This window comes from Coturnix japonica, chromosome 3, assembly GCF_001577835.2.
Source record: "Coturnix japonica isolate 7356 chromosome 3, Coturnix japonica 2.1, whole genome shotgun sequence".
NCBI lineage: Eukaryota > Metazoa > Chordata > Aves > Galliformes > Phasianidae > Coturnix > Coturnix japonica.
The window spans coordinates 51,113,355-51,136,550 of NC_029518.1; the positions used below are offsets into that span (position 1 = coordinate 51,113,355).

Here is a 23,196-nt window from a genome sequence, read left to right on the forward strand (position 1 = left end):
AGAGAAAGAGAGAGATTGAATCTAAGCCAGTTTACTTTGTTTGATATTTAAACCTTACAATATTGGAGGAGGAAAGGGCGGTTCATAATTCTGGAATGTTTGGAACAATTTGGCAACGCAGGTACTGGAACAGTCTATGACATGGTTACCCTTAAGTATGTGTCTTGCACATGCAATTGTGATTTCTAAATATAAACTCTTCCTCAAAATATGTCTGTGTGTAATGCCAGCACTGTTAAAATGCTGATGCATGAGAGCCTCAGTCTACTTTTTTTTTTTCCTTCCACTGTTTGTAGAAACTCAAAAGGTATTTCTTGTGCAGCAATACAGTATTGCACAAAGTAGGATCTTACTCTGCAGACATGAGAGAAAAAAAACCAACCAAACAAAAAGGACATAGAATTGTAGTGGATTTATTGCAGAGGCTTAAGTATTTTTCTTTCTCTCTCTTTCTTCTGCTGATCAATGTATGTTTGCAGCAAACAAGAGAACTGCCTACAACCAAGGTCAGTTCCCTATATGCAATTACAAGAGCGACAGGCACTAACTTGGAGGGATATATCTGTGGTGAGTACTGGTGCGCTGATCTTGGGCTATAGCCACTACTTGTTATTACTGCAAAACAGAAAACAAGAGTAGAATAGTTAAAAACAGCGTGAGATGAATATAGCCAGTCTAAATACTAACACAATCACGTCAGCAGAAAATCTGATTGAAATTGACAGCTTTTACACAACAGTCACCCCAACTGTAATATCTTAATACACAAACTAAAATGATTGGCAAATTTTCGTTTATTCATTGTTCTACTGAACTCCTTAGTTTTCATGAGCATTTTGAGCTTAACTGGCATACTTCTGAATTTACTGCACGGGCATATATAATTCACACATGATCTGTGATCCACACACAATAGATGTTTCAAATTTGCACACTGTATTAAAATTAGTAGTTAAAAGGCAACTTGTGATTTAACATACGGCATTTCATGGCATTGAAAAAACATGCCTATACTTTTAAAGTCTCACATTAACGAGTTTAATTTTAATACTGCATAGTATTAATAGTGTTCCATATAGGTGCGATCAATTTTAGTTAGCTTACATGATGAGACATACCCAACTGACCGCTAGGAAATGAATACTCCTCCTTATCAACAGGCTGATTGGAACACAGACACTACCAAAAATAGCTGTATTTCACAAGTAAGCAGAAACAGTTATGTACAGTAGCCATCAAAATTATATATGTCTACACTATGAACTGCTGCATTCCTCCAAGAAAACCAACAGAACAACAGTCATATCCCATTAAAATTTCATTCAAAAGCAGTGCTCATGCTGGATTAATTCCAAGTGTTTGGAAGTTTCTCTTTCCTTTAGCCATCTGTCTTGACTAAGACAGATGTATTCCAAATATATGTACTCTAAAGTGTTGAACCAATCCCTTCAGAGCAAATCCATACTGGGCAAACATAGAGTGTCTTTATTAGGCCATCTGCTGTTCATTCACTTTTCAAAAGATTAAAGTAGTACACAACGAAGCACTGGAATTTCTTTAGTCTAATCAATCATAGTTGTACTTCAAAGTGTACCCTCTTCCTGAGTTGTTCATAATGGTAGTAGAGATGAACTTTCAGAATTATATAAGTGACAAATAGGTTTAGGTTCCTAACTATTTTATGAAACATGATATACGTCTACATCCAGGTGTAATTAACAACTTTGAGATCTATTCCTTTGACCATATGCAGAACTTCATATTTCTGAAGCTAGTTTAAACACATTTAGAACCTGCAGGATTTTAAGAGGAAAATCCAGTAGGAAAAAAAGCCACAACACATTAGCTTCTGTTTTAAATGTGCAGTTGAGAATAGCTTGAAAATGAGGAATTGGATGATTTTTGGAACATGTGCTACCAGAACTCATAAAAGAGTTGCTGTCTGAAAAGATATTAAGGGATAATCTACGAAGGAAATCTGCTGAATTTAATATTATTGGATATTCTTCTCTGAGAATGCCTTCCAATGGTTCAAGCTAAGCCATAGTGTGCATAAAGATATTTTAAGAATTAAATGAATGTATTGCTGTATATATAAACATAAACAGCTCATAAACCCTAAAGGATGCTGTTATTTATTTAACTCTTAAAGAGTAATTAGTCTTGCCTGTTCTATCACTGTGACCTTTCTGAAGACAAACAATAGGTAACAGAATGACCTCAGTGATTCCCAGGGCAAGGAACTTTCATGGTCCATTACCAGCTTATCAGATCTTTTTCGACCATACTGTTCCACTTTTGTCTACTGTTTGCTGAATGACACATCACTTAATTAATCAATTTGGTTAAAGCACATTTACCATTCTACTACAGTGGGCATAAACTACCAAAAAAGAGAGAGAAACAGAAAGAGAGAGAGAAAGAGGGAGGGAAGGGAGGAAGGAAGGGAGGGAGGAAGGAAGGGAGGGAGGGAAGGGGAGGAAGCGAGGGAAGGAGGGAAGAGGGAAGGGAGGAAAGGGAGGAAGGGAGGAAGGAGGAAGGGAGGAAGGGAGGAAGGAGGAAGGGAGGAAGGGAGGAAGGGAGGAAGGGAAAGGAGGAGGGAGGAAGAGGAAGGGAGGAAGGAGGAAGGGAGGAAGGAAGAGAAGGGAAGGAAGGAAGGAAGGAAGGAGAAGGAGGAAGGAAGGAAGGAAGGAAGGAAGGGAAGGAAGGAAGGAAGGAAGGAGGAAAGGAAGGAGGAAGGAAGGAAGGAAGGAAGGAAGGAAGGAAGAAAGGAAGGAAGGAAGAAGGAAGGAAGGAAGGAAGGAAGGAAGGAAGGAAGGAAGGAAGGCAGGAAGGCAGGAAGGCAGGAAGGAAGGAAGGCAGGAAGGAAGGAAGGAAGGAAGGAAGGGGCAGGAAGGAAGGAAGGAAGGAAGGAAGGAAGGACAATTTATTTAGCTAACTTTAGTTATCAAAAACTAATGTTTTTCAGGAAAAAAACTGTTCTGCATATATATATGCAGAATTAATATATATATATATATATATATATATAATATATATATATAAGATATATATATATGTATGTATGTATAAGTAAATAAATAAAAAAACCCAAAAAACAAATTGTGTACCATTCCAATAAAAAGCCTTTTCATTTTACTCTTTCTCTGGCAGCTTTTCCCATCTGTTTTTGCACTGCACTTTAGGACATGGGATATTTGAGAAACACAGTGTATAAGACCTGGTATACAAGAATATTACAACTATGTATCACAAATGAACTATATCATATCTCACAGCTCAGAATGGTAATTCTGTGGTTAATCAAACAGTTGTCACTGTTTTCACACTTATCCTCCTAACCCTTCTTTTCTTTCAGTGGGGAGGACTAGCAGTATTGGAAGTGGTAGAGGCAGGATGTTACATACTTTATAACATTTTTATAACTTTCTAAGCATAGCTTTCTGTAGCCATTTATAAGAATGGGCTAGTCACCATTATATTTTGCTATTTAAGAAAAAAACAGAACTGTGTCCTCTCTGGAAAACTCAAGTATGTCTGAGATTTCATTACTTGACTTTACCAATGGACTGCTCTCTAGGCAAGTATAATAAATACCCTTTATTTCTCAAGTGAAAAGCCATCAAGCTGCACACTTCTGAAAAACAATAGTCACATTTTGCACATGCCCTGAAGAAGCACAGTGCAGAACTTGGTAGGTAAATTCGCTGTACAGTGGGCCCACTTTCTCCAGAAGTGGAAGTTCTGGCTGATCTGAACAATGCAGGGTCCCAGAATCTCCAGTCTCCATCCCACAGGGAGGGATGTCCTCTGGAGGAAAATGTGGAAGGTGAAGTTTCAGAAAAGGCAGTGAGGCCTGCGAACAGATGCATAAGAGAAGAGCCTCCTGGGCTCTAAGTTTGAGTATGGGGTAGCAACTGGTTTGAGGAATGAAGGTTCTGGCTGGGAAAAGACACTGCAGACTAGAGCTGGCTGAAATTGAGAGACAAAGGTTGCAGTAAATATGAACATGACAGAATAGAAAGAGGAAATGAGAGAGATAAGAAAAGCAGATGTAACTATACCCTCTGAGAAACACTTCCAGCAATAAAGCTTGGGAGAGCTGAGGCTTGATACATCACTGGGGACATGTCCCCAACCTAACAAATCTTGATCCACAGAAAAGGTGGCAGCCAGCACTCACTATTTACCCTGTTAGTTCAACTGGTGAAGGTGTCTGTGGAGAGCTGATATAACCAGAAATCATGCTGATAGCATGTGCTGGTTCATCAAATCAACACAGGCAAGAATTTCGTATTTTTTCATTAATCATCTGGAAAAATCTATGTGAAGAGTTAGGTTAAAGGGATTTCATTTAAACAACAAATTCCCTTCCTAACCTTGTCTTTATAGCCCTCTGAATTTTTTTATATCCTTTTTTGCATGTAGTAAGTCATAACTAACAAAGATGACTAGAACTTAAGACATTTCTTTCTGCTCCATTACAATTATAAACCCATATTATATATCCCAAATTAATCCAGTATCCTAAGGAATTTAAACATAAAAAAGCATGCATTCCCAATAAAGCAGCTGTAACAAATTCTTGGAGCATAAAGTTACTCAATTTAAGACTGTTCTGCAATTCTTCAGAACCTGTAAGTATGCACCCCTACTAGAATCTGCTACAGGATTGCAAAGATTCAAATTGAGTGTAGTGATAATAATTACCAACTGCCAGCCTTTGAAGAAAAAGGAGGAGGAAGAGGGTGTACAGAATGACTACCTTGTTACCCTGAGCTAAAAGGTTCATCTTTTTTTCAGTTGCAGCTGATTTGTTTAAAAAGGCATCTTTCTATTAGTTAGTGCTGATTGTTTTTGGCAACACATTAAACATCCCAAATCTTCACTTAGGTTAAAAAGTCAGATGATTACTTAGTGTGAGTTTATATTGTTTTTCACCATTTCTGCCACATAACTGATAAAATTGTCCCAATTGCAAATACTAATAAAGGACAAGGAATGGATTTATGCTTTATGAAAGGCTCAGCAGGTTATGAAAGCAGTCCTGCCTCACATATGATAATGGAGACTGCTAATCACTATGATAGGCAGACTACTGATTTCCCACTGTGAGTGATCATACTCACTTAATATCTGAGTTTGTGGCCTACAATGAGAACTGGGGTCATTTTTCATTTGAATATGTAGGTAGCTAATGGACAAAAAAGACTGTAAAGCTCAAATGCCTTCACTTTTGGTGGCATCCTTTCCAAATCTTTAAAGTGCAGATATCTAAACACTTCTTATGCAGCCAGTGAAAGCCAAGGGTGAATGGCATCCTGTGAAATCAAGCTTTTGTTTAGGCAACTAAGCATGAACACAGGACTGCAATTTTTGGCATCTCCTTTCTGAAAATTTTGCCTTAGCCACGTTTTATGCATGGGATTCAGCTCAGATGTCTTAAATACATGGCACAAACTGATAAAATTTCACCAACAATGCCAAGTTCATATATACACGGACATTTTATAACCTGTACTTGTAACATTACTTATTGCTTATAATATTTTAGGGCAGAGGAACAATAGTCATGGGAGGGGGGAGAAGGAAGAGGAAAAAAAAAAAAAAAAAGGAAAAAAGCAGCTGATTTTTAGCAAAAACTATATTTTACATAACTTGTTTAATTTGATGGCGTTTCTTTCATAATGAGAACAATGTTTTCACTCCTACTAATCAGAAGAAGTATACTCTTGCTTTAAATTTCACAACAGACCTTTACTTCATGCACTTAAATTTTGATACTGAATAATTTTGATTCCTGAATAATAAATTTCAGAGTATGTCTGAATTTACTGATGCCTAAAAACTATTCTGGAAACATGCACTCAGTTTCTCTGTTTTTAAAACATTTTAATTATACAGAAACACTGTGATTTCCAGCATATTTTAAATGGGTTGTGACTACCTATGCCTACCAAAACCCACAGCATGACAATTCTTGGCCTCAGTAAAATTTCAGTCAGGCTGTTACTGAGTTGATATTTTCAGATATTAAATTAATTTTCCTTTCTCTCTCTATTAGAAGTACTCAGCCTCATAGTTAGAAGGAGGATTTTCTGTAATTTTTTCATAATCTTTTAGTAATTTATAGGAATCTACTTAAAAGTTGCTGTTTGTTTCATTTTTTAAGAAGTAAATTACATTTACAATTATTTAAACTAAAATATTTACATGAAGACAAAGTAGCTTAGGGCACTCTAGTCAGTGTTTAAACTAACACACTGTTCATACAAATAAGAAGATTAGCACTGAAATACAACCCTTAAGATTCTAAAGTCTACAAAGTAATTCAGCCTCTAGAAATACAATCTGTTTCTTAGTTCCCAAATCATATAAGACTAGCACTGAGAAAAAGTTACAGTACAATAATAACATTATTATTACAAGACTTCAACATATAGTAATGGTCTTAGTCATCATTAAAGCTTTTTTATGATTGTATCTCATGAAAAGTACTTTTTTTTTTTTTTTTTAATAGAAATGAAAAAAAGTTACAATTATTATTTGGTATTAAAATGATACTTTATTGTGGCTTCTAAAACATCACTTCCATGAAGTGCAGTGCTCATTAGTGAAGGTTATAAAATGCTATATTAATGTGCATCTAGCAATATGTGATCTTATTATGGCTTTACCTGACCCAGTAAAAGTGTCAAGCGATCCATCTCCAGTTGTTGTTGTTGTTTCATTGCTGTTCATGGGCTCTGTTTTGACTGCAAGAAGAGACACTACATAGAAGAATAAGTAGACATGAGATTTTACTTTTAAATTTATACCAGAGTCCTCATGCCAGTCTAACTAGTGGTAGTCCAGATATGATAAGCATGCGGTGAAACAGCTTCAACCTTTGCACTACCACTGCATTGAGGCACTCTACCATCATTCCATCTCGAACAGCCATGCATCTATAGAGCTTTTCATCTGTGCATTTGGCTATTAGCTTTAGCAACTGAACTATCTTCTGGGGAGATTTCAGCCTAAATCTAGATGATTCCAGCAGTTCCCTAGGAGTACCAGAGAGGAGGGAAACATTAGCTGTCAAGTGATGTAGCACACCAAAATAATAATGTTGCATGATGAGTGAAACAATAATAGTATGTTTTCATGCTCATGTGGAAGCAAATTACTTGTTAGCATTCTGCCTTTCCCCTTCCCCTTTTTTGTAGCTCAGTCAACAGCAAGCAATTTTCCATAACAGAAGAGTGAAGTTTAAAATGAATAAATAAAAACACAAAACCAACAAAATAGTAGGGCACAAATAGCAGCCCTGAGAAATCAGCTTCTAATTCAGAGGTTACCAAATATTTGGGTCCACTATGAACTCAAAATATTTCTCACATATCTTCATGCACTCCTACCATCCAAGCCACAACTGAGTGAATCACAGCGGCAATTCAGCTTCTAAGAGGCATTCCACTGGCAAATGTGGAAAACTCTGACATTGGCAAACCTGAACAAGTTACCACCACTGCCTTGCGAAGGTCAATTACGCATGATCAGTCAAGAAACAGAGGCACTTTTAGAGGTGATTCAGGCCAAATACAGCCTGAGCTGTCCTCAGGGTTCATCATCCCTCTGAAAATATGTCGAGCACAGTGTTTGAGCTAAACAAAGGATTTGGTTCTCACATAAGAATAGTGGACAGAATAGTATCTGCAGAACCACACTGCTATTCCTCTCTGTGTGATCACAATAAGGAGCTCAGGATTTCATAGCAGAAAATACAGCCACTGGGTTCCCAGAATAGGTGAGCATTGAGTGTCTACATGTCTGCTGACATACCTCAGTCCCAGCCTAATTGCTTAACAGATCTTACTCCATTAGGTCATATGGGATACTGCAGATGTTACAATTGCATAAATTACCCATGCTGAGTTCAAAGGGATGTCTGTTTAGGTCAAGCATGGAGGATTTGAAAACCTGGGATGTGCTTATCTCTGTGATATGGAGAGTGCTTGCAATGTTAATAAAACCAAGCAGCCCCTTACACAAGTTACAGTTATGCTGTAGCTGTGCATTTCTTTTTACTGTCAAGACTTTAAAAAACAAACAAACAAAAAAAAAAAAAACTTGAAAGTGCCTGTCTTTTAAATGTAGACTTTTTTCCATCATTTTTTGTCTTTAATAAAACTGACACACCCAGTCTATTTTCCCTGCTGGCAACAGCAGTAAATTAATTTGGTATGAGATCATCAGGAAAGAAATTTAGCCATATTTTTTCAACTTGCTGTGCAGTCCTTGTCATTATGCAGTCCATTATTTTATGATTTATTTATTTTTAAAAAAAAAAAGGGGGGGGGGGGAGGGGGGCAGAAATTGCATAAATGAACAAAGTCCTTTGTCAGTGTAATTAGTGGTTCCTGTTTCTCTATTTAAGTGAGAAAGAGGTGCTTTTATTTTCAGCAAATCAATAAAATGTATAGCAGAAGAAAACTCAAAAGTCATTTCCTGCAAAATAACAGTTCCCTTTAGTATCTGTATATTACTGCATACAGATGTCTGCATATTCTTCAGAAGGAGAAAGACAAAACATACTATATTAGAAATCACCTTATCTCCCCCCTTCAACATCTTTGGTCATATTTTACTTTATAAACTGCATGCATCTTTTCTCTGCAGAGTGTGAACATTTACCTACATGAAAAGCAAACCCTACTTCTTAGTACCTTTAATCCTTACTATTCAATAAAATATTTCAGTATTGTCCATACTGATCTATAAGCCTCTGTTTAGTGCTGCATCCAGAAGGACACTTCACTTTATGCCAATTTTTTTCTTTAACCAAAGCTTCAGCATCTAATTGAAAAGTTTACTTTAGAGTTACTTATATTTCTGGTTAATGCCAATTGCAGTGCACTTACATTAGCACAAATATTTACCATCCTTTTCTCTCTCTGTCAACCAAAAAACAATCTAAACCCTCTCACGTACTTAACTTGAGGGAAAACACTGTATTGGCACTGTTCTTTGTTGAAAAATACTTGTTGAAAGTATTTTTATGCTTTTGATTTTAAACAGTTCTACAGGCAGATTTTATCAATTTAAGGATCATCAAGATCTTTCCTCAGTGTAGCTTGACATTTGGAGCATTACCTTCTTTAAATAAAAAGTAGCATATCATTAAAACAAGAGGAGGAAAAAAAGCACTGAGAAAAAAAAGAAAAAAAGAAAAAAAAAAAAAAAGAATTTTAACAACAGATTAAAAAGCCAATAACATTTAAAGCCAAAACTGAAACATTAGCTGACAACAAGTCAAAACACAACATCATCTCTAGATTTCCTGACACATGAAATAAAGCATGGTTGTGATACTACTAAGGCACCCTCTCTAGACATAGTGCAAAGATCAAGAGTTTGAGCCATCATTGTGAATGAATACTTCAGTGAGTATCAATGCAATATGCTGTTGTATAAATGTGGATTAAGTTTATTAAATTCTGAAAAAGTAAAAATATAAAGCAATATCAATCTGGAACTCCACTTGAGTGCTGCTGACAGCAAAGACTCCAGATGGTAACAGAGAAGGGTTACCCTGGTGGCTGGCTGGGGCAGATAGTGTACAAGGGCATACAGAAGAAACTGTAGAGACAGCTGAGAGGAAAACTAATTTCTGCCTTCAGCTTTCTAAGAGCAAGATAGTGAGGAGATGAAGAACAAAGCTGTTGTCTTCTCAAAGGTACTGTGTGAATTGATAGGAAGCAACAGACACAAAGAAAAAGTCTGATCAGACCTGAGGAAAATTCTACATCATGAGAGTAGTGAGTACTAAAGACAAGAGCCCAAAGAGGCTGTGTTGGCCAAGCTGACCTCCAGGAATTGATATCAAACTTAATTATGCCAAGGCTAACTCAGATTACAACCCCAAACAGGCAGCAATCTCTACAGTGTAAGTTCTTTACCTAATTAAATGACAGGCCAACATGACTCTCACTCTTCCAATCTGTTCTAAATAATCTCTCTGAAAATGAGTACTGAGATTTTAGGGGTAGAAGATGCTACTGCTATGCCCAAATGCAGATAAACACATGCAATAGGTAGGAGGCAATGAGAGCTGTTAGTGCAAACAAGTGTGAGTAAAAGCTCATTTTCTTCTGAGTTCTTTTTTTTCTTCTGTTTTTAAGAAGCCAACAAGCTATGAAAGTTGCACAGAAGACAGCAGCTGAATGTAATGCATCGCCTGAAGTGGCTGACAGCTGCCTGGAAAGCTGAGGTTCAACTTATAGCTGCACTGTACTAGGTCAGGTGGCAGGAGACAGGGACCAGGTTCGGCAGAATGCCTGAGATGAAGGATGGGGATGGCAGGCACATGGAGAAAGCTAAGCAGCAGCAGCCAAAGAAGCCCTGAAGCACACATCTCATGAAGGAATGGATGATGGTACATACACATCTCTTTGCAGCTCAAGCACAAACAATTCCTTTAGGATATATATAGTAGATGGTACCAACATAGCACAGATTGGCCTTACTGTGACATATTCAGCTAGAAGCACAGACCTAAGCATGCTACTGCCTTTGGAAAATCAGCATTCAGTTTGCACAAAAGGTGATGAGTCCACAGTAACGCAAAGACTTTCATAATATGCACTAATAGTAATCAGTATTTAAGTTACTTATCTCAACATGCTAAACATTTAACTGAGGTGACAGACTAAATTAGACTCCTTTAAACTTAAATTCTTGAAACTCAACAGAGCATTCACATGAAGTCATGAAATCATAAAATCATAGAATCACAGTATGGATAGGTTGGAAGGGACATCAAAGCCCACCCAGTCCCAACCCCTCGCCATGGGCAGGGCTCCCACCCACCAGCTCAGACTAGCCAGGGCCAATCCAACCTGGCCTTGAGCATCCTCAGGGATGGGGCACCACAGCTTCTCTGAGCAGCCTGTGCTACTCCCTCACCACCCTCTGAGTGAAAAATTTCCTTCTAATATCTAATGCAAATCTCAGCTCTTTTAGTTTAAAATCATTTTGCCCTGACCTATCACTATCAGACTGTGTCGTATCATTATCAGCCTCCTTTCTAAGCTCCCTGTAAGTACTGGAAGGCTGCAATGAGGGTGACCAATCACCCTGGTGGTGCCCCTCTTTTGATGCAGCTCTGGATGCAGTTTGCCTTTTAGGCTACAAGCGTGCACCAACTATCTGTAAACCAGGACCCGCCAAGTCCTTATCTGCTGGGCTGCTCTCACTAACTTCCCCCAGTCTATGCAACTACTTGGCATTGCCATGATCCAAGTGCAAAACCATTTACTTTAGATCCAAGTGCAAAACCATTTACTTTTACAGAAAAAAAAAAAAAAGTTTTTCTGTGCTCATCTGATTATTTCTTTTAAATTTAATTTAATTTTTTAAAATATAAAATCTATCTTGGAAATGATAAACTAAGCCCAATTTTATTTTTGTTTTAAAAGGGATATTTTTGAGATATTTCTAAATTTAGTCCAAATCTTCACAACTTAAACACTTATGTAAAGGCTTATGGAGAGTCATGAACATTTACACAGTGGTTAATCTCATATGCACTGTAATATTGCCACATATATAATTATTATTAATCACTGAAACTCAATAACACATGGGAGAGGAAACTTCTAAATGAAAACAGCAGCTTGAAAAATCTGGACAAATATTTGTGAAGAGGAAAGTTGAATAAGCATTAATTAAAAGTGAAAGAAGAAGTAATTGTAGATATAATAGTAATTTATAGTAATTTGTGTTCAGGTAGTCATGTAATGCTGTACCTAAAAATCAGAGAAAAACAGATAAGCATTCTGTGCAAAATCTGCTAGAATTCCAGAAATGCTGAACACTACCAATGCTCAGCATGTTCAGCAGCATGGGGTTCTTTCAGGCTCTCAGAGCATGTATGCAGTTAAGTGAATTTTAAGTTAGCTAAAAATCTCCTTGTTTTTCTATTGTCTTTCAAAATACGGTAAGATCAGCACATACTGCAACTTCCTTCTGTTTTTCTGGCTGTGGGAAATACCTTTGAGAATGGATGGAAAGAATGGTGTGAACAAAATAAGATGGAAATGTTCAAACCACAGAACAAAAGAACAGAGCAAACCAAGAGATGTTACACAGCAGCCACAGAGACACATCACCACACACATGCACGGTACCAGGGTCTCTCATACTTGTTGCAGAGGAGGGAGTACTGCAACTCAGCAACCAGTCTGCAGTATTTAAAACAGTCATGTTGTCTCCTGAGGACAGGAATGGTATAATGGTTCATTGTCTGAATGTCTGTTCAATGTACATGAATATTCTACAACACAAGTAAGCGTTGTTACACTTTGAACTAAGTCTCTTAACTGCACTGCATTGCTTTCATGAGCATTATTTTTACTGGCTTATTTATGCAAGTATAATATACAGGGGCATACAAATAATAGTGTTCTTTAGTGGTATGCTCAAAGTTTTCCCTTCTCTTTATTCTGGAATTAGGATTCTATTAAAAATATAAATAGGTAGAACAGCAATGGTTCAGTCTTTTCTGCAGAGTTCTATTGCCCTCCAATGCACATGCACTTTGTACTGACATTCACAGTTTTTTCTTTTTAAATAAGTGAATTAAATGCTTTGCACTGTGGCCAGAAAGAACAAACTATATAGTTGGTTTTCTAGGGGTGCCCACATGTAACTTCCAAGAAAGAGGACTGAAACTACAGCTTGAAAAATGTGCATGGTGACACTCTCACAGACAATAGTGGGGCCATGACTCTGTTTCAGAATGTGACACTCTTCCTCCCATTCCTTGCATCACAGCTATGGCACAACTTATTATATGAAAACATTCGGACATCTGTGGTGTAGCTGCATGGTAGTACTTTTCATTTAGTAATAGAAACAGTGATAATAACCAGTAAATTTAGAGTTAAACCTAAAAAATCCTTCTTGACAAACTTTCACTACATGCCAAGAAATGAAATTAGCATGCTTATCATTTAAGAAAATTATCTAAGCCAGCAGCAGTGATAATTTCAATGTACTTCTTTTACCAGAGCTTTTAAATAAATCTACATGGATGTAGTTTTGGGTATAACTGTAAATCATAATTCAGCCATGAAGTATGAAGCTGAAAAAGCAATCTATTTCAAGTTACCAGCAGGTATAAAAAAGCTTTTAAGAATTTGTTAAACTATTCCAAAGCTTTCTTACTTTCACCTTTGAGCACTTCTACCTCTTCCTTCAATTAGTGCAAATTGGAAAAGTGTTGCTGGGATTAGTAGAAGTACACCAGTATTTTGTATTTCTTTCTGGGTTTATGTGCAAGAATTTGAGCTAGGCAAACTTTCTATGCACTGCAAATGTCTTACACTTACCTCCTGTTCCATTTGTTGTAACTGATGTACTACTGAGATTAGGTTTATCCAGTTTAGAGCTACCTGGTGCATCACTGCTTCCAACAAGATTATGAGGACTTGCTAGATCTTGCATTTCCATAGACCTGTTAAATAAAGTGACAATGTATAAATATACTGTGGTTTTGTGGTGCTGTTTATAGCAATCAACTTTGAAAATGTATAAGGTACCTAGATTAATACATTGGTAAAGGTTCCTACGAGAATATTTTATGTTATTCTTTTTTTTTTTTTTTTTTTTTTTTTTAAACTAAATCTAAGGAAATAGCCAATAATTTGTTGTGAACAGCAACAACCTCAGTATTTTCTACTTTTCTTCCAAGTATTATGAAGTAAATGTCACTAGCTCCCAAAATCGGTTCAAATTGCTTCTGAATGACATGACATATACATAAATATACACATACATGCTTGTGTATATGGATATATGTGAATGGATGGATGGGTAGCTGGATAAACGTACATATATATGTATTTCTTAGAAGAAAACAGAAATTAAGTGAAATTTCAGTGACCACACAGCAAACCAGATGAAGGACCTCTGCCTCCCATTAGCTGTATAGTCACTGAATTCATACTAAATCACAGCAAAGGAACATACAGATAAAAGAACAGAGTTATTACATAAATCCAAAAGATTCTTCACTATGAAAAAAAAAAAATGCATATACTCTAAGTGGTTTATTATTTTTTTTTTTTCTTCCACATGATTTACAGGTATCTTGCAAATTTTTTTTAAAAAAGCAATAGAACAGGAATAGAACACAGTGGACTTCAGCATCTCAGTTATACCGATAGACTGTGGATGGCTTTCATTCTGTGACAACAGATCTGCCTTTCACAGACAAAGTAGAAAAGGAGTGGTTCTTGTTAGACTGGTAATACAAATCTAATTTGCAGTGTGTGCTTGCCTTTTCCTTGCTTCAATTATAAATTATACAGATATATATATATATATATATATATATTTCCCTGAAGAAACATTTTTTCTACGTATAAGCAAAGTTGCCAGCCCATAGAACAACCATTTACCATATGTTGTACTATAAAGGCCAACAGAAATCTTACCAAGTTGTAAAAGCCACTTGCATTGTAAAAGATTGAGATGGCTAATAAGAGAGGGACAACTGGGACAGGTCAGTAAGTGTAACAACTCCTGTATCTTCATATTCTGGCCAGAAAGTGCAATGGCCAATTGTTGAGGCAAGACCCAGCATCCTAAGCATTTATTGCAAGTTTCACTTTTAAATTGTCTTCCATGCTTCCCACAACCTCCTCCGGGGGAGAAAAAAACGCAACCCATTCTATCTTTCCATCTAATCTGATGGATGTCTGAATCTGATTTTGGTTTCTCTGAGATAAGAAAAAGAAAAAAATCCAGATTGAAATGTCTATAATTTTGCGCTCCCAATTCAGTTGATCTCCTGGATTCCCTCTCATTACATTCATTTTCCCCAAGGCACAGATTTAAAGCTTTCATGTCTTGAATATCTTCCAGTTTAGGGAATACTACATTTCAACTGTGAAAACACACCAAGGCCTTATTCAAAGCCACATGAAGCCCAGGCAAAGAATTTCATTTATTCCAATAAATGTTTGAATCCAGCCGGAGATTCACCACTGTGCCAATGGCAGGGCAGTTTTCCCAATAGCAGACTGGATGAGATGAAGTAAGTTGATATTGCAGGTTGTGTATTAGCAGGAAAGAATTTTACTGCAATATTCGCAGAAATGCAAAGGCATAAACTGAGATTTGAACTGCCTTGACCTAAACTTCATCATCTAATTGTATATACACTTCCACACATCTGTCAGCAGTGCATTATAGCTTTTGTCTACTGGAAATGTGATCAGTGTTAGATGAAATAAAATGGACTCAAGTGGTTTGCTATTCCGTCAGTTTCTGCTTAGCAGTTTCTGCTTAGCAGTTTCTGCACAAGGATAGCAGCTAAAAGTTAAAACAAAGTCTACGAGTTTCCAACTTGTACATATTTAAGGGAGCAGGAGAATGCTACACAACATAAACAATGTGTGTTCCATTGCATAGAGAGTTTAATACTACTCATGTGTTCACTAACAGTTAAAGTGTCATGATATCCTGTTCCAGTATGATAGGTCCAGAGATGTTCACATTTGCTTATTTTCTTGTTTAGCATGAAAACTACAATGATTTATTTCCAGACAGCTATTTATCATGGTCACAGACATAAATGCTTCAGCTATATTTCATAAGCAAAATCATTGATTCATCCAGCTACTGTATGTAAGGGCTATCAATATTAAGCACACTTCACACTGATCAGATTTAATCAGAAAAGCAATACCACTGATTTTCATTTGATTGCCAAGAACATAAACTAATTATGTAAGAGGAATAGTTTTTGTTCCACACCAGTATGAAACCTTTGTGCAGGAAAGTATACTGTCTAGAAAAAGGCATATATAAGGCAAGCTCATTACTAATACTATCTTTAAAGTAGCAAATTTACGCACAAACATTTTGTCTGGATGAGTAAAAGACATCTTGCATTTAAGAAAGTCTAAGAAAAGGATATTTAAAATGATGAAAAGCTTCACAAAATCACCTGTATACATTTATGCTTATCCTGGGTGCTCTAGCTTGTGTGAACAAGTAAAGGGATTACTTTAATATATCACTGTATGATATATTTATTCAAGTACATATTCCCTTCTGTGTAACAGATGTCATTCAAAACACCTTTCTGGATGTGTTTTGTTTACTTTCAGCCTAAAAATTTCTCAGAAAGATGTAACAGACCTACTCAAATCTTACAGCTTCAGTGAATAAAGGATACAGGAAAAATGTTTTAATAAAATGGATGAAATAATTCCAACATCTTGAATTCATTTTGTCAGACTAAATGTTTATCAGAGTGCTGCTTTCACTGACTTAATGAGAAGCAGGTTTGGGTTCAGTATGTTTTCTTGCACTAAAAGTTAAAAAAGATCATCTCTGAAAGACCAATTAATACTTCTAAATTTTTGCAGCTATTTATTAAATACTTATTTTCGAGGAGGGACAGTGTGATTCAATTTAGGCAAAGTAAAGTCCATTGTTAAGTCTGCTTTAAAAAAAAATACATTGTAAAGCTCTTTTTCCCCCCTTTTTTTCTGCTTGGCATTTAACTAGAGCTCGAGCTTTGGTTTACCCAATATTTAATTGTCTCAGACTACATCTCAAGGAAGTTAAGTAAAATGTTAAATTGTATAGAATGATAAATTTTGGAAAGAAATGCATTGCTCTGCTACATATTTTAAATTCCTGATTGTTGGAAGGCTGCTAGTATGACTATAAGCTTATGAGCAAAAACTGAAATCTGGCAAGATGAATTTGTCTTTTACGCTGCTTTGGCTATGCTTTAAGTCTTTGAAAATTGGTATTTGCACAAGCTTAGTGGATCGTTTCAGAGGCTTACTGGAAAAGTCTCTAAAACATCCCATTTGCACAGAACAGCCTCCCAGACCTCTGCACATTTCAGCTCCAGCCTGAACATAGAAGGAAGCCATGGAAGTGGGTTTGCACTAAGATGACTGTTCATGAATCCTGGCCTCCAGGTTAGAGCACATTTTGTTTCCAAATAAATTTTCCCATCTGTCCCTACAGTGGCAGCTGAACAGAACCTGCAGTAGATCCTAGACCACTGAAGGATACAGCCAAGTATCATGTGCTAACCTAGCATAGGAAGTTTTCAGCATGGCTAATTATGCCTGCCCAGTTTAACTACATTTCTGTATAGTTTCTATGTAATTTTATGACTGGTTCAAGACTTGCCTCTAGGGTTCTATGTTTTTTTTGGTTTTTTTTCTGACTCCTTTCACAACTCAAAAATCAATTGCTTATTCATGAATTCTACAAGTAGATCAGAGCTAGGTAATGTTCTTCTTTAAAGAGATACCATTTCAATATGTAAACTTTCTGCTATATAATTTTTCTTTATTTTGAAATGTTTTCTACTAAAAAGTTTGAAAGTATGAAGTAGTTCATCAAGGATCTATAGAAGAATACTTATATAGAAGTGGAAACAAAGTGCTTTATGCCTCAGATAAATATTTTGCAAATTCAAAATAAAAGGGAATTAGAAGGCTATTTAGAATTGAATAATTTAATTTAGTTTCTAAATTAAGAAGAACAAAAAGCATTTAAAGGTATTTTTCTTTTCAAATTTCCTTAAAAGGCAATTCTCTATGTAATTTTTTTTTTAGCAGAAACGTTACTAACTTCACTGTGGAAAAATACACATTATTTGTTTTTTGGGGGCATTAGTTTTCACTTTTTTCTTACATCCCTGCTGTTGTACCCTCATTTCCCACACGTCATTTGTCATTTCCTAAATATGCCAAATGTTCTCACAGAAACCGGGAGTCTGGTCCAGTCAAGATGTCAGCTACTTTGGAGTCTCAAAAATTAAACAGACCTGGAATCCCCCTTTAATATTAACTTCTAGAGCAGTATGAATGTTGGGTGGCTCATCTAAATCCATTTCCAATTGTTGTCAGCCCAGCTTTCTCATCAACTACACAGTTTGAAGACAAAAAACTGTTCAACACCAAGGATTTCCACAAATACATCAACACAACAAGCAGCCAAAGAACAATTCCCAGACACATAACATTTCTAATTATTAAACTTATAGTAAAATACAGATTAGTATTTTCTTTTCCTGGTGCTTTTACTCTGTGTATGGTACTTTTGTCACTGTAAAATTAAAGATGAAGCAGCAAAGCTGATGATATACTTGCTCTATTGGGATAGCTGCCTCTATTGTTTTCACAGGCTCATCAATGCCTGCTTTGTACCTTCTCAAGCTCAAGAGAAGGCCAAAATATCACATCTTATGCTATTCTAGGCAGACTTACAAAAGCATACAAGTTCTGAGAGGGTGCTCAAGAGTTACAAACACATAATGCTGCCAGACACTAGAAAGAGTTCCTTTCCACTCTCCTTAAGGCCTTGTTTCTTAAACTGTAAAGTGATCTGATATAGTGCTAAGAAGCAGTAAAAACTGTCATGCTATGCTGATATAACCACTAAGTTCCTCAGTTCCTCAGACTCTTATTTTATTACTTCTATTTTAACAGTTGCGAAAACAAATGCTAAACTTTTTGCAACTATTTGGGGATGGAAGGAGAGTTCTCTCTACATAATTTCTATTTGTTATTGTTTGGAAATTGGGGTATCAACTTCCATGTTAAAAAAATTAAGACAAAGAAGCAGAACTAATACCACACTGATATTCCAAAAAATACTTCTCTGTCAATCTGTAACCAATGTCAGACAAAGGGTAGTAAAGGGAGTTACCTTGGATGAAACAGAGAACAATGTTAGCATTTCTGCATATTAATAAATAGCACATCATTAATAAATAATAAAAAAGCCATGGCCTTCAGCTTCATAGAAGTGTAACTGTACAGTAAGGATTACAGTGTGTTCTTATAAATATGGATGATTCATTGCAAACTTGAATATCATTATGCAGCTGCCTAGTACATGATTTCAAGCTCTTAAGGAAACAAACTCTACTGTCACTGCAGTAACAACACTGTGGAGAGCATCCTTCTCATACAAATAGACTATAAATTAAAAACAAACAAACAAAAAAATAATCAGACTTGCTGAATTTTATATTATAGCTTCTTAGATCTCAACAATGCTGCTTATCTTGCAGGGCACGGGACTCCTGCAGTGATCCTTTGGGGCATAAAGTGGCACTAGCTGTGATTGTATCTCATTTTTCCTTTCAGGCCTATTGTCTTTCTCTTGGCTATTTAAGCTCTAATTCCAGGAGAAAAAAACCTCATGCAGACAGTATTACTTTACAGGAGATGTCTGCCAGGCAGCCAGTGTCATTGCTCAGGCTGCACTTGGTGCAGAGGACTCAGACAAGTCCGGGAGCAAACAGGTTCAGTGACAAAGGCAAGTATTGTAGTGTGTCTGAGGACATCATTTACAGCAAGAGAAAAAGAATTTCTTTGAGCAGCACTGCCACATCTTCCCCAGCTCCCCCTTTCCAATTCCCCAGCTACACTTCTGCTCCATTTTTGGCTCTGAGCCACCCTGGACTTTGTGCTTCCTGACAGCCAGGTGTCAGGTATTTTTTGTCTTCATTTCAAATGTCAAAGGTCATATCTTTTGTTAGTCTAAGATGCGGCTTTTGCTATAGTAATTTGCAGATACTGTTCTACAAAAAGGGTATATAGATATGTTCTCAATGGATCTAGTGAAAAAATACGGCAAAACCCTATGAACAACAACTGCTTCCAAATTCAAGTACGCTTTTGGAGGAAAAGAAAACATGCCATTTTCTTCTTCTGTCTGAGGAATAAACTGAAAACGAACAGGCTAGGATTTCTCTGGTAGTGCTGAAGCATACTAATAAAATTAGAAGGCTCAGATTTTTGTACTGCATAGTTACTGAAAACTATTAATTGCTTGAGAGTCAGATGCAACATATTCTCCCTGATTCCTGATCAACAAAGATGTTACTTAATTGTTTCCAGCAAACCACACAACACTTTCTATTCTGGTGCAATTAAGCTGGCCACAAATCCACATCACAGTATTTTCTCACTCCCTTCTGACTTCTGCTGAAGATCACTGTCATTTCCTTGATGCAATGAACAAAAAATGCAAAATTAATTTTGATTTCCACACTTGTGAATATATCATAGAATCATTTCTAGGAAATGTTTCTAGTTTCTTTCACTGGGCACGCTGTCCATTTGTCCAATGTCAAAATATTCAAATAAAAATCAATTCAACTCTGGGAACCAAAAAAATTTACTACTTCATGTACTTTCAGAATAAACTCAAGAGTTTTCTTCACTTACAAAACACAAGTTCACATTAACACAAACAGGCAGACTGTCACTGTTTTGGCAGATAAAAAGAAATCTTTTCTCTGTGTGGTCCTACTCAATTCTGCCCCACCAGCTTGCAGTCTGGGATTGGTTTGATTTGATGAAGGCAGATGACAGTTTAATATGGGAAAGTTTTATTTTCTGATGCAACAAATGAATGCTCATTTAAAAAAATAAAAAATAAAAAAATAGGGTACACACAGTGATAACTTTCTGTTCAGCTGGATCCCATCTTTCAAGATTTTTTTCCTGGACTATACGAATGTGACTGCCACAGGTTTGATGTCACGCAATTTTAGTTCAGGGTCTGTGTTTCAGGCACTGTATTTCAGGTACCTGGCAAGAAGCAATGTGTCATCTGAACAAAGATTTCCTGTTCACTCCTAGAAAAAGACAACTAGTTGGAAAAAAACACACTCTGTGACAAGCAGAAAACATATCAATTTGTAGGCAGTGTGGACCAGAGGTTGTTCCCCAGCTTAAGGACATGAAGGGTAAAAGCTGAGAAAGGGCAGGGAGCCACACTTTCTTGATCTGCATACAACCTGGCCCACCTTGACCATCTGGCATTTACCAAACCTACACCCCATGCAGCTTTAGAAACTTCATGTTATCAGTGTTCCCATGTCTCAGCCCTAGCTCATGCAGGACATATTTAACATCTTGCCACAAGCATAGCCACACAGCCCACAGGCTGGGTTATGCAATTCTAGTCCCAGTGTGAACAGAAAATACAAAACGGTATGCAAGGGGTTAAACTCACGTTTAACCTACTGCTTAAAAAAAGGTGACTAAAGTAGCTTTTGAAGTTGTTATGTGAATAACATAAATAAATATTTAAATTTATTTATTATACAATATATATTTATTTATATATTTATATATAATATATTTATAAATATATTTATTATATAATATATAATATATATTATATAATATAAATATTTATATTAATTTTTATAAAAAAATTATGTGAATAACATAAATAAATCAAAAGCGATAATGACACTGCAGTTCCACAGGGAGCTGTCAAGTATCCAGCTTACATGAAATACAGACTACCAGATTACAGATATGTAAGATCTATATATACCGGTCTTTGGATCACAGGGCCACATTTTCAAAGACTAGTTCACCCAGCAGCTCCCCTTCCCACTTCTGATCGCTTCCAGATGTCATCAGTGCTTATGAACCTTGTGATTCTAACAACATGATGATCTGTGCCATAAACAAATAACAATCACTTCTGAGGAGATGGCTACCACATAACCACCAAGACTGCAGCCACACTTCCCTCACCACAACTTCGGTAGCAAAATTGGTTGGGGTGACTTCTGCCTTTCCTGCATCTCCAGCCAGTGACTGGGTTTTGAGCAACAGGCAACAACACAGATGACAGAAGGATCTCACTGAGTCTTCAGTGTTTCTAAGCTTAACTTCAGCAACAAAGACCATTTCTCTATATACAGAGGAATGTGCCTGTACATAACTGACAATCAGGTCATACAGCTACTAGCCTGTTTCCAGTCTGTCCCTTATAAGAAATGACCTTCAAAGTCACACAGCTTACTGCGCATCATTTCTAAGCATCTCAGGGAAAACATCTCTCATTGAGTGACAGTATGGCTTTAACTGAAACAGTGAGAGGACTGCCTGGGTCCAGATATTGGTGCCTGTTCTGTATCTAAAATATTAATTGCAACACAAAAATAATGCCAGATTTATTCACATACAACAATACTTAGATAAATCTAAAACTGGGAAATCAGAGATGAGAGGCTGGTCCTGTTGAAATTGCTGCAAATTTTGCAATTGGCTTCAGTGAAGCCTGAACAGCATGATATAAACATTAAATCACATTTTCATAACAAAAGAGCAGAGGGTGGGTTGTGTCTCTGACTCCCTGTTGAAATATCTGTTATGCTTCAAACTAGTAATTGAAACACTTGGTTCTTTGTCAGGGTTTCCCAAGGGAAAGAAATGTTTTCAGGTGTGCAGTACTGGAGTGATCATACCTAATTCCAATGTAATTTCTTTAGCCACCAATATAGGGGCCTGCAAGAACTCCATCCATTTCTAGAAAGGATAATGTTGACTAAGAGGCGTCAAAAGCATTGTCAAAAATGAGCTCAATTCAAACTTTACATTTTAATGCAAACATTTTGAATATGGGAAATACTAACACATCTGACTTCAAAAATATCCCTTCAAAAATCTAAACTGATCTAAACCTTGGCTTCCAATATTATATTTCTGTAGTTTACCTCAACCAAGCACAGCATGTTTGACTAGAAAACATTTTGTGTCAAACACAATTATTTCCCTTCTCTAATTGCAGTCACCTCAACATTCTAGGTATAGAATATAAAATAAATAAATGCAACTTTCTCATGGCCTGATGTTTTACCTGTCTCACTGTATAATTATTGCTATTAAGTAATAAAGTGTAGATATGCCTAACTGTTCCTGATGACAAGGTATGCTGGATGCACTGCATACATCCCTTTTCATTCTGTCCAGAAGATGATGTTCTAGTAAATGTAGCCATGCTGACTGACCTTTACAAATAATATTTAATGACTGCATTTAATTTCACTTCACTGAGTGAAATTCGGGATCTAAGAAAGGATTTCACACGTCAGCCGAAAGAACATATGGTCACTTGGTTACTTCGATGCTGGGACAATGGTGCCAGCAGTGTGTGGCTCGATGGCAATGAAGCTCGCCAACTGGGTGGCATTTCCAGGGACTCACATGTGGACAGAGGTATTGGCACATGCCAAGATCAGTCCTACACCCTCTGGAAGCGAATGTTGATAGCGGTAAGAGATAGATTCCCCTTTAAATGAGACTTGGAGCCTGAGAAAAAGAAATGGACTTATATTGAGAAAGGTATCCAATTTTT

The 23,196-nt window shown here is 36.6% G+C and overlaps 1 protein-coding gene across 13 annotated transcripts in view; it reads right to left on the reverse strand.

Annotated features, from left to right (window-relative positions):
• EYA4 (EYA transcriptional coactivator and phosphatase 4) overlaps positions 1 to 23,196 on the reverse strand; it is a 168,286-nt gene that overhangs the window by 40,375 nt on the left and 104,715 nt on the right. For 8 of the 13 annotated variants that reach the window (XM_015858457.2, XM_015858455.2, XM_015858456.2 and 5 more), the window contains exons 4-7: positions 13,374 to 13,498; positions 12,186 to 12,254; positions 6,678 to 6,770; positions 549 to 615 (exon numbers count right to left, since the gene is read on the reverse strand). In XM_015858457.2, coding sequence (XP_015713943.2) covers positions 549 to 615; positions 6,678 to 6,770; positions 12,186 to 12,254; positions 13,374 to 13,498 — 354 coding nt within the window. The remainder of the gene's footprint in view (positions 1 to 548; positions 616 to 6,677; positions 6,771 to 12,185; positions 12,255 to 13,373; positions 13,499 to 23,196) is intronic. The other 5 variants (XM_015858460.2, XM_015858462.2, XM_015858458.2 and 2 more) reach the window with 2 other exon arrangements.